Here is a 13,706-nt window from a genome sequence, read left to right as displayed (position 1 = left end):
TGTGGAGCAGAGCCATTTCACTATTGCACTAAGTTATGGTTCAATAAATCGACACAATAGAGATTTAGTAAGTAGGCATTCCAAATATTTTTTCCGTGTAGATCATAAGCCATTTTTCTACAATTATTAAAAGTGGGAGCTGAAATTGAAAAAGATGTTTGAGTGTTAGTTTCCCTGCAGCCTTGTGATTAAATGAACACTTATTCCAATAAAAACAAACACCATGGAGTTAGAGGAAACATCATGCAACACTAATGCAACCTCAAAACAACTCTCTGCTGTGACCACTTCTAAAGTTTTAATTAAAGGAGTTTTCTAATATCCTTGGCATGCTATGACAAAACATCTAATCTTTGGATCGTTTTTTTCTCCAACATCAGCAGCTAACAATGGAACATATTCAGAAGAACTTTTATATTCCAGTTGCTATTGATTTACAAAAAAAAGGTGCTTCCTGTGAGCCCCTCCGTCAGGTGTTTTAAAGATGCAGAGCAACAGATACTGAACTTTACAACCTTCCTGCTGAGCTGCTAACATCTGTGTTCAGCGGGAGTTTCACAGACACTTTTTCTGAAGTCAGCATGTGTTCACCTGGTCACTGTGCTGTTCTGTTGAGTACCATGGCACATGTCCATTTAGGTCACTGGTAGATATTTGAAAATAGTTTCTCGGGTGGTTTCCGTGGAACTTTCCATTTAAAGCGCTAAGAATTATGGTGCCCTTCAAGAATGCTGCAGAGGGAGGAGGGGGAACTGTTTGGTATTGCAGGTCCTTTTGTAAACATGATTACAGCCACACATTCAGCTTGTATAGAGCTGAAGAAAAGTCACAGTTGACATTATATACACATTTAAAATGTAAACGTAAGCGGATCAGCTCTGTGCTTAATTTATAGGGTTTACGCAGCCCAAAGAAAAACTATTTTCCAACAAAATTGTCTTTTCTCTGTTCACGACTTTGGAAAGTTTCTGAATTAATCCACAGCATATTTCCAAACTGTGCTTTGGTACGCTCTCTGGCTCACAGACCTCCTTTCCAAGGTTGACTTTTTCTTTAAACATAAGGCAAGCTGTGTTTTGGCAAGTGCCAGCCAGATAAACTCAAGGCATATTGTCACTGAGGTAAACTATTAACAGCACTGTATTGATATAGAGGGTGAGCACTGAGGGACTGCGAAATAGGGGTCCTGAAACCAAAACATTCCCAAAGTTCCCCTGTCTGAAGTCACTGGGACAGCTGCAGAGGCCTCTATTAATATAACTCATAAAGAATGGAAACTGAAAACACAGAGATCCTGTTTATGGTCAGGCAATAGTACAACTTCTGAGGGGAACACACAGAGTCAATAAACAGAGTTGCCTGCAGCTTTGGGTTTTTTTTCCTCTACAGAGTGGTAAGAGATTTCCAGTGAGGTTGGAAATCCAGGGAACCAGTGCAGAGTTGAAGTTTACCCATTAAGGGTACATGGAACAAAAATACATGGAGGAGAGAAGGTCATCAAGCTGCACATAGGAAGGGATATCCTCAGGGTATCAGTAAAGCAGGATCTTTGCTATCTTAGGAGGAACAGCTGGATTATCATAACAATAGGACGGGGGCTGGCAGGGATAATGGATACTGTACTGCCCTTATATTCTGGACGCCTGGCTGGAGATAAGCAAACTCAGCTCAATAACAACCTCGGAGTTATTCCTCTCTGAGCAGAGACCTCTGGGGCTGAAATATGAGTCAGAGGAAGACAAGATTCAGTCTTACTAGTTTAGGACACAAGGTCAGTTCTGGTTGGTCTTTGTCATAACTTCAGCCTCTTCACAACTCATTAGTCAAAGCAGCACAGACCTCCAGCCTAAATATAGATTTCTCCAGTTCTGCTCAGCCCTCAGAGATCGGCCTTCCTCCTCATAAAACTTTCCATAGCCATGGACTGCAAACAGAAGCTAAAAAACTAGGGCTGCAATTTACAATTATTTTTTACCATTGATTAATCTGCTTCTTACTCTCTTGTTTAATCAGTAATTGTTATGTTTCTAAAATGTCAAAAAGTAGTGGAGGTTATCAACCACATAATGATGTCAGAATATTATTGTTTTGTCCAACCTTACAGAAATGATATTTGGTTTATAATTATATGAAAACCAATGAAAGCAAAACATTTCAAAGATCATTTTGAATGTGTGCTTGAAAAATGATGTAAACAATGGATCAATAGTCAAGATAGTTGGTGATTTAATTTTAAGGAGCAGTATGTAGGTTCAGGGGGATTGAGTGGTATAGTATAGTGGCGAGGATTGCAGATTGAAACCAGCTGAAACCAGCACCTCCTAATTTATATTCACTTTTTTTGTCTGATAATGTAAGATCCACACGTTCAGGAGGTTTTGAGATGCAACCAAATTATTTGCAGCGGTCTCTAGCTCTCCAAACAAAACCCACCCAGGGATAATAACAACCGAGACTTTAAAGAGAAATCAACACTTTTCCAACAATGCTCATTGCAGAGGGGCTGTTAACTATGCAGAAAAGAAAATGGTCCTGTCTAGAGCAAGTGTCTGGTTTGTCAGCTCTGGGCTACTGTAGAAACATGGTGGTGCAAGAATTTGATCTCCATGAACGAGGACCTGCTCCAAATGTAAATATAATTGTTTATATATATTACATTATACACTAAAGAAAACATATTGATACATTATTTCCCATTCCTGCCGATATATCCCCCTAAATCCTGCACACTGAACCTTTAACTGACTAATGGTTTCAGCTTGAAAGATGTTATTCACTCAGTAAATCTCATAGTCCTCTCAGATTGGCACAGTGCTCATGCTATAACCACATCTGAGATTGATCTGAATGGGTTAACACTCATCATCAGATGAAGCGCTACGACCTGCATCACATGCCCATTCTCCTATAGGAAAGCAGAATCACAGTTTAGTTTCAAGAAACGCTGTATTTGACTTCCAATGCATATTAAGTTGCCAGATAATAATTTGAAGGAATTCTTCTTTATACACTGATGTTGGAAGAAAACCTCACTGCTGCTGTCGGCGATGCTCCATCTGGGATGAATACACTGAAAGCATTTATAACAAGATTTATGGCAACTAAGAGTTTCCATCCGTGGTTCTCTTTTTCTTCTCAGCTGGAACTGGGTTTCATTATGCTTTCTCTAGTGTCTTCACGGGCAGATAACCCAAGTTACACATATTGTTGTATATGACAAAGCTGATAACTTTGTCTCTTAGGGGGATGCCATGCGGAGGTTTGGTTTCTTCTTCGCTATGCAGAGTCTACAAATAGATCTGCAACAACATCTGTGAAGGTGAGAGATTATATCTGTGCACCCCTGCCATCTGGGGAGCCTAGAGAACCAGCAAGCTCTAAGTACATCACTGAGGAAACTGTTGGGGAAATAAAGCTGCTATTTCCTGCCATAAGATAAAATAACTTGCTATAGCTTGGTAACTGTCACCTCCCCTGACTAACCTGCTCCCCAGGATCTCCACAGATGTGTCTATCAGTACGAGTCGCCTCTACAGGGAAGCTGAGGAAGTCATAAAGTTTCATCTGCAAGTCATATTTTTGGTATGTTGCAAAAATCCCTTTGTGGTTCCCTGGGAATAAGTCCTATGGGATGAAATTCACATAAACTCTGCAGAGTAGGCCAGAGGTTTTAGGATTTGACAAGCACACGCTCCAATCTCTATTTCCCATTCTACTGCGCTCAGACAAGCTGAACTGACATGGGTCCAAAGTGCTGAATGTTTGCTGACATGGGTGCTATCACTACAATGAAGTGGCAGCAGGACTGCGGAGGTGTGTGTGAGTGTTGCAGCACTTACGTAGAACAGCAATGAAGCTCTGGTTATCAAAGAGGACCCACAGGCCAAAGCCCATGATCAACGCTCCAAAGATCTGTGGAGGGGAGGCAGAAAAAAATCAGCCACTAAATATCATGTGAGAGTAAAACACAAAATCTGTACTGCTATGTCTTAAAACAGAGGGCCTTATTTATGTGTCCCCAGTCTGCCACATCTGGAATTAATCAGATTCACTTTGTCTGCATGTCTCTTTGTCTCACAGCAATGTGCAGGGACAAAGAGGATGTGGAGACGGTGAGAAGGCCCACTCTGCTGGATTTTCTCACAATTAAAAGCAAGCCACAAATCTACAAGTCATACTCAGTCATCCACATCCTCTTCAGAACAACAAACTGAACAGTGATAAGCGAGGATAAAGGAGTCAAGACAATCAGAAATGGCAAGAAAAAAAGAAGAAAGAAATTAAGAAGGAAGCTGGTTACTTAGAATTCAATGACTTATGAAAAAGAGGTGCGATTAAATACATTTGTACTTCTTCTCAATCTTTTTCAAATAGGTAAACTAGAAGCGGGCGATATATCAAATATACTCTAGGTATCGCGGCTTGTTCCACTGTGATATATAAAATGACTCTACTGCAAACACTGAGTATACATTCTGACGTGGTTTTTACAGGCCACAGGCGTTTGGGCTCTCATGCTGTCTTCTAAGGCTCTCCACCTCTCATAGACACACACACAGAGCAGGGCTATTGCAGGGCTACACACTGTGACTATTTTGTCACATTTTGCTACTATGGAGGACCACTGCGATTTGCAAATACTATGGAGAGCTGTTACTTTGTTTCCAGCTCACAAAGAGTAATTCATCAAGTTAAACAGCCCTGCAATAAGAGTCTAACTTAATGGTGGTAGTGTGAGCAGGTGAGGCTTGTGTTTATATTTGCAGCTCCGATCATGACTATTTAGTCATATTTTGCGACCACGGAGCACCAGTGCAATTTGCTGATATTTGTAATACATGAACTGGAAAGCCGTTTGTTTGTTGCTCACTCACACTGAAAGAATCTTCACAGTTAAAGGTGCTGTGGTATCTGTTTAACTGTCTGCTAACACTAACGTCCCACTGTTGATCGGAGGCTTCAAGTCCACACTTCTGGCTTGAGACGAGCTAGATCCTGCTTTGATTTATTTAATTGAACAATACTTTTCAAATTTCATTATGAAAATACTTTATTTGACCTCTTTATAACTGTATTTTATTAAATGTTTTTATAACAATAGTGCATTCAGTTTTATTAATGACAGTAGCTACTTTATTGTAACTGCAGTTCATTCAATAATTTTGTATTTTAGTAGTTAACATTAGTTTAAAGGACATTTAAAAATATTAAGATTTATATATTGTATCGTGATATAGCCTTTATATATCACAATATTATTTATAGGCCATATTGCCCAGCCCTAATGTAAACCAAGTCATCATGTGTTTGACCTTTTCTTTTGCTCTATGTTTTTCATTGTCTGTAAATATTACTTTCTTTGTATGTCTGCTTGTTTGTATAATCATTTCTCTATTTTCTTTTTTACATGTTTGAAATAAATCAACATCAAATCAAACTGAATCAAATTATCACCTCTAGACTGGAACATTTTATGAGTGGCGTCTGAAAGCCTCAGATAATTATCAGTTTCACTTTGTGTAATGCGGAAATGAAGTTGGGAACTTCTATGTAATTAAGAGGGCCCTTGTTTAGAAGTTGCGGGGGCACTGTAGTGGGGGCAAAATCCATAGATGAGAGACTCTGTTGACTCACCCTACCACTCTGCCCCAGCCCCACAACACTCATTAGAGCCCTGGTTCAGTGCTGTTCATTTAGAGGGATTGTTGAGCTCCCGGCAGTCATCATTAGCCCACCACTTCCTGGCTTCCCCTAACCTCCACAAGTCTAATCTGTCCACATGGACAAACACTGACACAAACACACACGCTTCCTATTAGGCACCAGTTGAGTGTTCACATCAAAAGGTCTGTATCAGGTTTACAGCCGCAGTCTCATTGGAAAGGTCTGGACATCCTCGTAGAGTTCGTTTTAGGAGTCTGGGGTTTTATCAACCCCTGGACTTTATGTTGTAGCCGATGTGAGAGAGGAAGAAACAAACACAAACCATCTGCTGTTGTTTAAACCTGGTTGTGCTGAGGTACTCTTTAAAGTCTCTTGCTCCAGGCAAAGTTGCAGCAACATTTCCCTGTGTATCTCCAATAATCTCTGGTGCTATTTGAATAAGTTTGCCTAATCAAATAAAAACTAAAACAGTAAAAGCCATTAAGAGGCTCCCGATGCGTCACAAGTGTCTGATTCGGCTGAAGCAGCATAGCATACCAATCACTCGATCGTAAGGTAAATAAAGCCGCTGACACAGTGGAAGTCACATGACATGATTCTGACAATGCAGGCAACGCATTTGCAACTATTGCAGCACTGCAGTGATGAAGAAATGTGTTCACTTACAAAGAAGAGGAGGTTGAAGAGGAATAGAAAGTACTTGGTGACTGTGATGCATCCTTTCCCCATAGCTGCGCTTCTGGAAGACAGAAATAAACAGAATGTATTGGTTAAATTAAACATCAGAGGGTAATATAGAGGCCTGGTGTGGGTGTGTGGGATAAAAAGAGAAGACAGACACAAGATGGAGAAATTATACAATAACAAAACAAAGACAGCTAGCCTTGAGATAGCCCTGCATGCCATAAAACAAGGACAGGAAATTCTGCATAGTTGGGTTCCTGATTAAACACAGCTTTAATCTTCAAAGCAACATCCAGCCTAATTCATTTTCAACAGCCACGATTATCCAGTTTTAAAAAGCCAAACCTGCTAACGTTTTATAAGACAAAAATTGGCCTCAAATATTGGGTTTTATGACAGTATGGTATGCTTTTGAAAGCAAATTTGTTAACAAATATAGTTTAATTCCTGACAAACAAGGGGAACCACCCTGGTGAGACAGATTGGAGGGAAGACCACCACAAAGTGGGGAGTGGTGAAGTCATGATGAGTGTGTGGAGACCATGACAGCATGTGGTCAGACATGCTATTGTCATCACAAGCAAAAGAGAACCAGGCTGATCTGCAACTGTGTTTACTAGCAGTAACAAGCTTGGTTAGAAACACAGTATTTTACAGTCAATTTCATTGACTATTTCGAGACATGTGTACAACAAGAGTAGCCTATAAAACATATCCAGCCACATTCAACAGGTCTGAGTGATGTCATAACACTGTATAATCGATACTGTTGTGAATCAGACCATCAAAGCAAGCTCAGAACTGTAGCTGTCTGACTTTTCAGGTTTGGGCATGTTACACCGACATCTGCATTGTTTTACAATCAGTTTACCTCCCACTCATCTGTATTTGAGTCTCCCATGTACACAGATGTACACATGACTGCACAAGCCTACACATATGACTGCATTCAGTGACTTTTCTGTGAGTAATATTTTCCTTTCTGGAAACACCTGTGGGCCAGGCCAGCACCAGACATACAGCACAGTAGGGACACTCTATGAAACTCTGGCAACATGGTTCAGCCTGGACTCCACAAGTCAAAAGAAAATATTTACCACAACCAGACCTACTCCCTCACTGGGAGCACTGAAAATATAACCAGCCATTGTGGTTGTTGGTTATTTGAGGAGTCTGAAAATATCCTATAGAGACTACTCCCCGTGTATCAGATGACAAGCTGTTCTCTACTCTCTGTCTTTTACATCAAAACTGTAGGTTCTTCCCAATGCCTGGGCCTATAAAAGAGTCTATTTAATTCTATTTTAACACAGTGTAAACTACTTTTGGAAGCAAAATTTATGACATGGTGCTTTTTGTGTATTGTATTTAAATGATACAGTCACTTACAATCCTTTAAAAAGGATTCATATTTTGTTTGTCTTTGATTTATCTAATTTCTTTCATAACAGGGAAATCTTGGGGAAAGTGGTGGCTGGTTAAGTAAAAATTGCAATGTTTTATGATGTAAAATATCCCTCTCTGCAAATATGTAAATGTTGTTACCAGTTCAGTTAAATCATTTTGAGTTACCTTGGAGCATTTACTCTGCAGACATCTTTCAGTCACATTTGACTGCTAGACTTTTATCTTCCCCTTTAGTTGGTTAGTAGTGTGTCTGTATATACATGAAAAGGGAAGCATCACAACAGGAAATGAGTTACAGCCTAATTTAAACACGAAACAGTATTTAACACCTCTCTAAACTGTATATATATATATATACTGTTTACTTCCTCAATTAATTTCAAAAAAGTAATGCACTAATTTGCCTACATACTGTTTACAGTGACACTATATTAATGTAAGTCATACAATGCTGCATCTAATTTAATCAAATGAGATTCATGGCTCAATAGAATGAGAAAAACACTAAAAGTTAGGATTCGCAAAGTAACATAAATTGGGCTACTTATAGCCCTAGTTATTTAACCAAATCCAAACATGGGCAAATACTGTATCACTGTAAAAATAAAATATATTCATGTGGTGCTGAAAATTTTGGCACACGACTAGCTGAGATGATGTCACATTACACAGAGGCATGTTGGATGAGAATAAATGTTTGGTTGATGTTAAGGCACTTTTTACTAATTCAAGCATTGCAAACAATTTTTTTTATCACATGTAATTTGTAACATGACATTAGGTGTAACACATAAGTTGTAGATGTTCGCGTAGACTTAGATTAGTTAGGAAAGTTACTTATTAGCATTAATCCTGGTAACAAAGCAATATTTTAGTGGTTTTCGGGAATGTACTGGTGCAGCAACAAATCTGTTACTTGGATAGCAACATGAATCTTCACTTGGACATTTAACGCTCTGAGCAATAAAATACAACACATCTTCTCTGAAGCGTCCATGTTTTTTCCACATGACAACTTAAAAGCTCATTAACATGTTGAAGTCGGAAGAATGATGAGAAGCATGTGAACGCAGCATATTGTTCCGATTCAACGTGGTTGGCTGTTAGGCACAGTCTGTAGAGCAGGCCTGTAAAGACAGCTGAGGTCAATATTACTAACCACTGATACTAGGCTATTATATTTATTTGATAACCTAAATACCAACACAATCCATGTTTACAAAACTGAACACAGTACAAAGCCCAAACCCCACAGCAGATACCCCTGCAAAGTAGATAATCCGTAAAGGAGATTGCTGGTCTTTGTGTCTAGATGGTGAGCAGTACAGTGCGGATTAAAACAGGCTTAGTTATGACAACCATTGTTTTGTTGATGGAGCCCTGGCTATCTGATCACAATTCCAGACAACGCCTCAGTGCTTCTTATTATATTTTTTCAAACAACAAATTTACTAGGTTAAAATGAGCAGCCGAACTCATTCTGTAGCAGCCCACTGAACATATTGAGGTTAGCAGCGAAGCCAAACCAAACCATAAATACACTCTTTTGCAGAACTTTTCAGGCAAGCTCACACATTGAGCAGATACTGTAAACTGTGGGGCCATTTTATTGGTTTATTTTTGCTCAACCTACCTAGACAAACCCAATCACACGGGACTCTCTGAAAGTGAATGACAAATCTGTTCCAAGGCGAAAATAAGGCCTGGAAAGTGCAATGGAAATTTAAAGCAGAACCAAATGGCAAATCCAAGACACAGTAGCCTTGTATAACAGTTAGTATTCACAATGCTGCTGAAATCAAAAGACAATGTAGTTTGACAGCAGAGGAAGAGGACAGTAAAGCTCAGGCTTACGACACAAAAACCACATGAAAAAAAGAAAACGACTCTCCAAGAAAGCTGCAAATGAGTCACCTGAGCTTTTTTTAAACTCTGTGACCTCATACAGCGTTTTTTTCCTTTCATAGCCTCCATCTCCATTTATGCGGTTTGGCATAAGGTGTGATCACCATAAAAAAGTGTTTGGGGTGCACTAAATTGAAATTAGAGTTTATAATACAAAAACTAGTGCACAAGCATGCGGTGCAGATGATTATGAAGGCAGCATTAGCGGCAGATGGCATCGACTGTGTTTGTAATGGACCCAGCGTGGATCAACAACAGCCCTGTTGTACACAAAAACTGAGGCGATGTGCCAACCTCCATTTCCACCACTTTCTATTATATTCATATATGACCCATTTAAACATCTGTGAGGCCAATGTGCTCGCACGAATTTGCCTGTGAGTAAAGCCCTTAATACCATGGCAGAATCCTGCTTTAACATCTGCAACAATGTTGTTTGTCCCTCTGTAAAAAGGGACTTTTTTGATTAAGATGAAACAGCACATTTCCAGACACAGTTGTTGGTGCAAGTTATTTTAATGCCGTTCACGAGGGTGAGAACTAGGCTTGCAAATAATGATCATTTCCAATATTGTTCATCTGTGTTCATCATGCAAAATCTGTGGTCTAGACTATGTTCATCACTTGAGTTGCTTCATCAGTTGATGAGTGTCAATAATTCATGTGGGTTGGAGGGGATTTCTCATTAAGTATCAATGGGACTCTTATGACATAATGGGGTGAAATCCCACCATGGGTTCAATGCCAGGTAACTTTCCACCTTAAGTGGAAATGATGAAGTATCATTGGCAACAAGACTAAACAGAGCAAAACTGGTTTTGACCTACTACAAGATATACTGATACGGATCAGCTTTTTAATGATTTTGTCAAAATCAAAAATAATGACACCTATTACAAATGACTTAATATTGCTTTCTTAGTCTGATCAGCTAAAACCAAGAACCTAAGAATTTATTTTTGGGATCTTTTAAAAAAAAAAAAAAAAAAAAAAACAAAGAGGAAAAAGCAGGGATGCCCAATATTGGATTTTTTGCTGATATCCAATATGCTAAAATATAACAACTCATTTGTCCGATAAGCAATACTAATGTCAATATATCCTCTTATTTTCCTAATTTAAGTGATCATCAAATCCCTTCTGTAGTGGAATCTTAACATCATATTATGCATATATGCATAATTATCGTGATGGCCTACCAGCAGATGGAGACATAAAATAAATTTCTATGAATGTTATATTCATTCAGTGCACAAAACAAGACAAATACATCAACTTAGGGCTGATGTTTTGTTTATGTTCACTTTGTCAGACTACATATATATATATATATATATATATATATATATATATATATATATATATATATATATATATATATATATATTTGTGTGTATGTTTGTACAATAACAGGTTAAATCTTTTGGCTGAATTTTAAGTCACAAAAATCAACAATTCAATTTGTGCTCCCTCAGTCACTACAATGGAACCAGAAATATGAGGCTGAGGCAGCCTGAGGCTGCGGTGTCCTACACAGCATCAAACAACTCACCTCTGCACAAATGTGGCTTTTTAAGACACATCATGTGGGGCACATGAGCTGTTAAAGACTTTGTAATCCAGTGCTAGAGCAGTCTGTAAACTTGACACACAGCCACCAAATACATGGCTAACTGAATGGTTGTGGTGGCCAAAACCCTGAAGTAACTTCTGCCCCAGAATAATGGATTATTCTATTTATGATTTCTGCAGTAAACAAAATAAAACTTAAGTACAGACAAGAAACTTTTGAGCAGACATAAATTTGCTTGCTTCATTACAATAGGGCTTCCTGCTCAGATATGAGTTTCTGCTTGTACACCACACTGTTACTAAAAAGCTTGCACCTAGTGCAGGAAGGCTGCAAGAAGACTGCAAGAGCACTGAGGCAGCTGGATGTTGCCTCGTATGTGGTGGGTAGACATTTTACTCTTTGCTTCTCTTCAGTTTTGCCAGAGGAATCCCTCTTTATAGCTCACAACCTTTTTACTATCAAGCCTTGGTAAACACACAAATCCTAACAAACATAAGTTTATGTCCCACAGATCTCTCTTTGACAGCTTTATTATAAAACAATGGTGCAGACAACTAACAAAGAAGACAACAATGGAGCTGTATCAAAACTCGTCCATAATAGGGAATTCTTGTTATAACTGCTTTGGCACACAATCTTTTGATAATAAACTTAATCAAAGTTTATGGCTCCATCACTTTGAGTGAAAAGTCTCTGAGGACGCTGAAATACACTTCAGAGTTAGGACACCTGACTCTAAACTGAGGACAGAGACAGAAATCCCTACTGATTTTTCACTATTTCACATTTCAAGCAAAGCGTATCCTGAAAATCATTCATTTTTTGGGACCAAACATAGATATAACTCAATGAAACTCATTATATCAATGCCACAGAACATATTACAGCTGTTAGACCGACGGTAACAAATTTTCAATAAGCTGAGACCTCGCAATGGCAGGCACGTTGCTACTTTACATCACGTTTTCTAACTTATTCCTTCTTTCACTGACCCTGGACGATAATTTTACACTAAAATTGACAAAGTAAAACAATTTTACAGTTAAACTGAGCCCTTTCGTTGAATCATTTCAGCGATTTAAACACTTTAACGTAGCTATCAAAACCATATCAGTTTGGTCGTAAATGACGTTAGCTCACTTAAAACTGCCAACCGACGAGCTTCGGCTATGCTAACTTAACTGCAGTAACATGTTTGTTAATTTTCGGTAAGTTTAGCAGACATTTTTTCATTAACGGCTTTTTTATGAGGTAAACAAAGTTTTCTACAGGCAAAGAGTAAGGCGGCTAACTGACAACAACGACTCTAGCTTAAGTTACTCTTTATCTACTCGCAAATGCAGACAAGATAAAGGATAAACTTACTTTGACCTTTTGTCCAAGAGTGGAAACAGCTGAGTGAGGGGTCGACCGTCCTCTGTGTTGCTTGCTAAATGACTTAACTGTCTGTTGAGGAACAAGCCGTGTGTGTGTCTGTCTCTGTCCGTCTGTGAGTGTGTGAGTGTCTGGGAAAGAGTTCACACCCCTACCGCGCGAGAGACGTGGTTACTTCATTAACCCTCTCCTGCCCGGCAAAGCCAGCCGGGCAGGAGAGGGTTAATGAAGAGGCCACACAAGTGCATTTTCTTAGGATAAATGACAACTGAATTTGCAGACTTTCATAAAATAATTATTTTCTAAGTTGTGGGAAGCAACTAAGTACATTTACTCACAGTTTTGTGTAGTCTGCTACTTTAACAGGGAAGGCTGGGTTGGTTGGCACAGATACATTCTGGTCTTTTGAAGGTCACAGTAGCAAAATGTCATATCAAAATGTTTGCTTTCCTGACCTGCACTCATCTACTGTTTTAAGACGTCTAAAAGTTTTACGGTATCAAAAAAAAATGTGTAACTTCTAGATAATGACCAAAATGTGAGTGGGGCTGGTTAGCACATGTGCCAAATAATTGTGAAATTAAGAGTTTTAATTGAAGCCTCACTGTATTTTTGAGATATTAAAACTGTTTGCTAAAGTTTAAAGACGATGTTTATATTTTTTAATATTGATTTGAACTATCAATGGCAAAAGCAGTTAGACATACCGACTGATGAATTGCTTGAAAATGTTTGTTGGTTTTAAAATTGCACAGATATTCACTTAACTTTTCATATCTTCCTCCAAGTTCTTGTTTGAATTAAATGCTTATATTGTTTCTACTGGTTGCTTCATATTTTTTTGTAACCTCAGCACTTTGACCTTGTGCGAACCAACCCCCTTTATTCACAAATCACTTACTTTTGGAAAGCATTTGTGCAACGCTACATTAAAACATATTTATTTATAGCTGAAACCTTAACCTTTCATTCACTGCTGGCTAGAATATTCTACATAAATTATGCAATACATCCGGGAGTAAAAAGTGTGCCAACCAACCCTGGACTCCCCTATTATTATTATTTTTTTAAATTAATTAATACATTTATTTTTTACGAG

At 38.6% G+C, this 13,706-nt stretch overlaps 1 protein-coding gene across 1 annotated transcript in view; it reads right to left on the bottom strand.

Moving 5' to 3' along the window:
- cd82b (CD82 molecule b) overlaps positions 1 to 12,731 on the bottom strand; it is a 29,259-nt gene extending 16,528 nt beyond the window's left edge. The window contains exons 1-3 of the mRNA XM_042495812.1: positions 12,599 to 12,731; positions 6,331 to 6,403; positions 3,840 to 3,912 (exon numbers count right to left, since the gene is read on the bottom strand). Of these exons, the coding sequence (XP_042351746.1) occupies positions 3,840 to 3,912; positions 6,331 to 6,393 (136 nt within the window). The 5' untranslated portion in view covers positions 6,394 to 6,403; positions 12,599 to 12,731. The remainder of the gene's footprint in view (positions 1 to 3,839; positions 3,913 to 6,330; positions 6,404 to 12,598) is intronic.
- Between the last annotated feature and the right edge of the window lie 975 nt (positions 12,732 to 13,706).

Source organism: Plectropomus leopardus, chromosome 11 (genome assembly GCF_008729295.1).
Source record: "Plectropomus leopardus isolate mb chromosome 11, YSFRI_Pleo_2.0, whole genome shotgun sequence".
In the NCBI taxonomy this organism is placed as follows: Eukaryota; Metazoa; Chordata; class Actinopteri; order Perciformes; family Serranidae; genus Plectropomus; species Plectropomus leopardus.
Note: the sequence above shows the minus strand (reverse complement) of the source record. Positions and strands in the feature narration are given on the sequence as shown.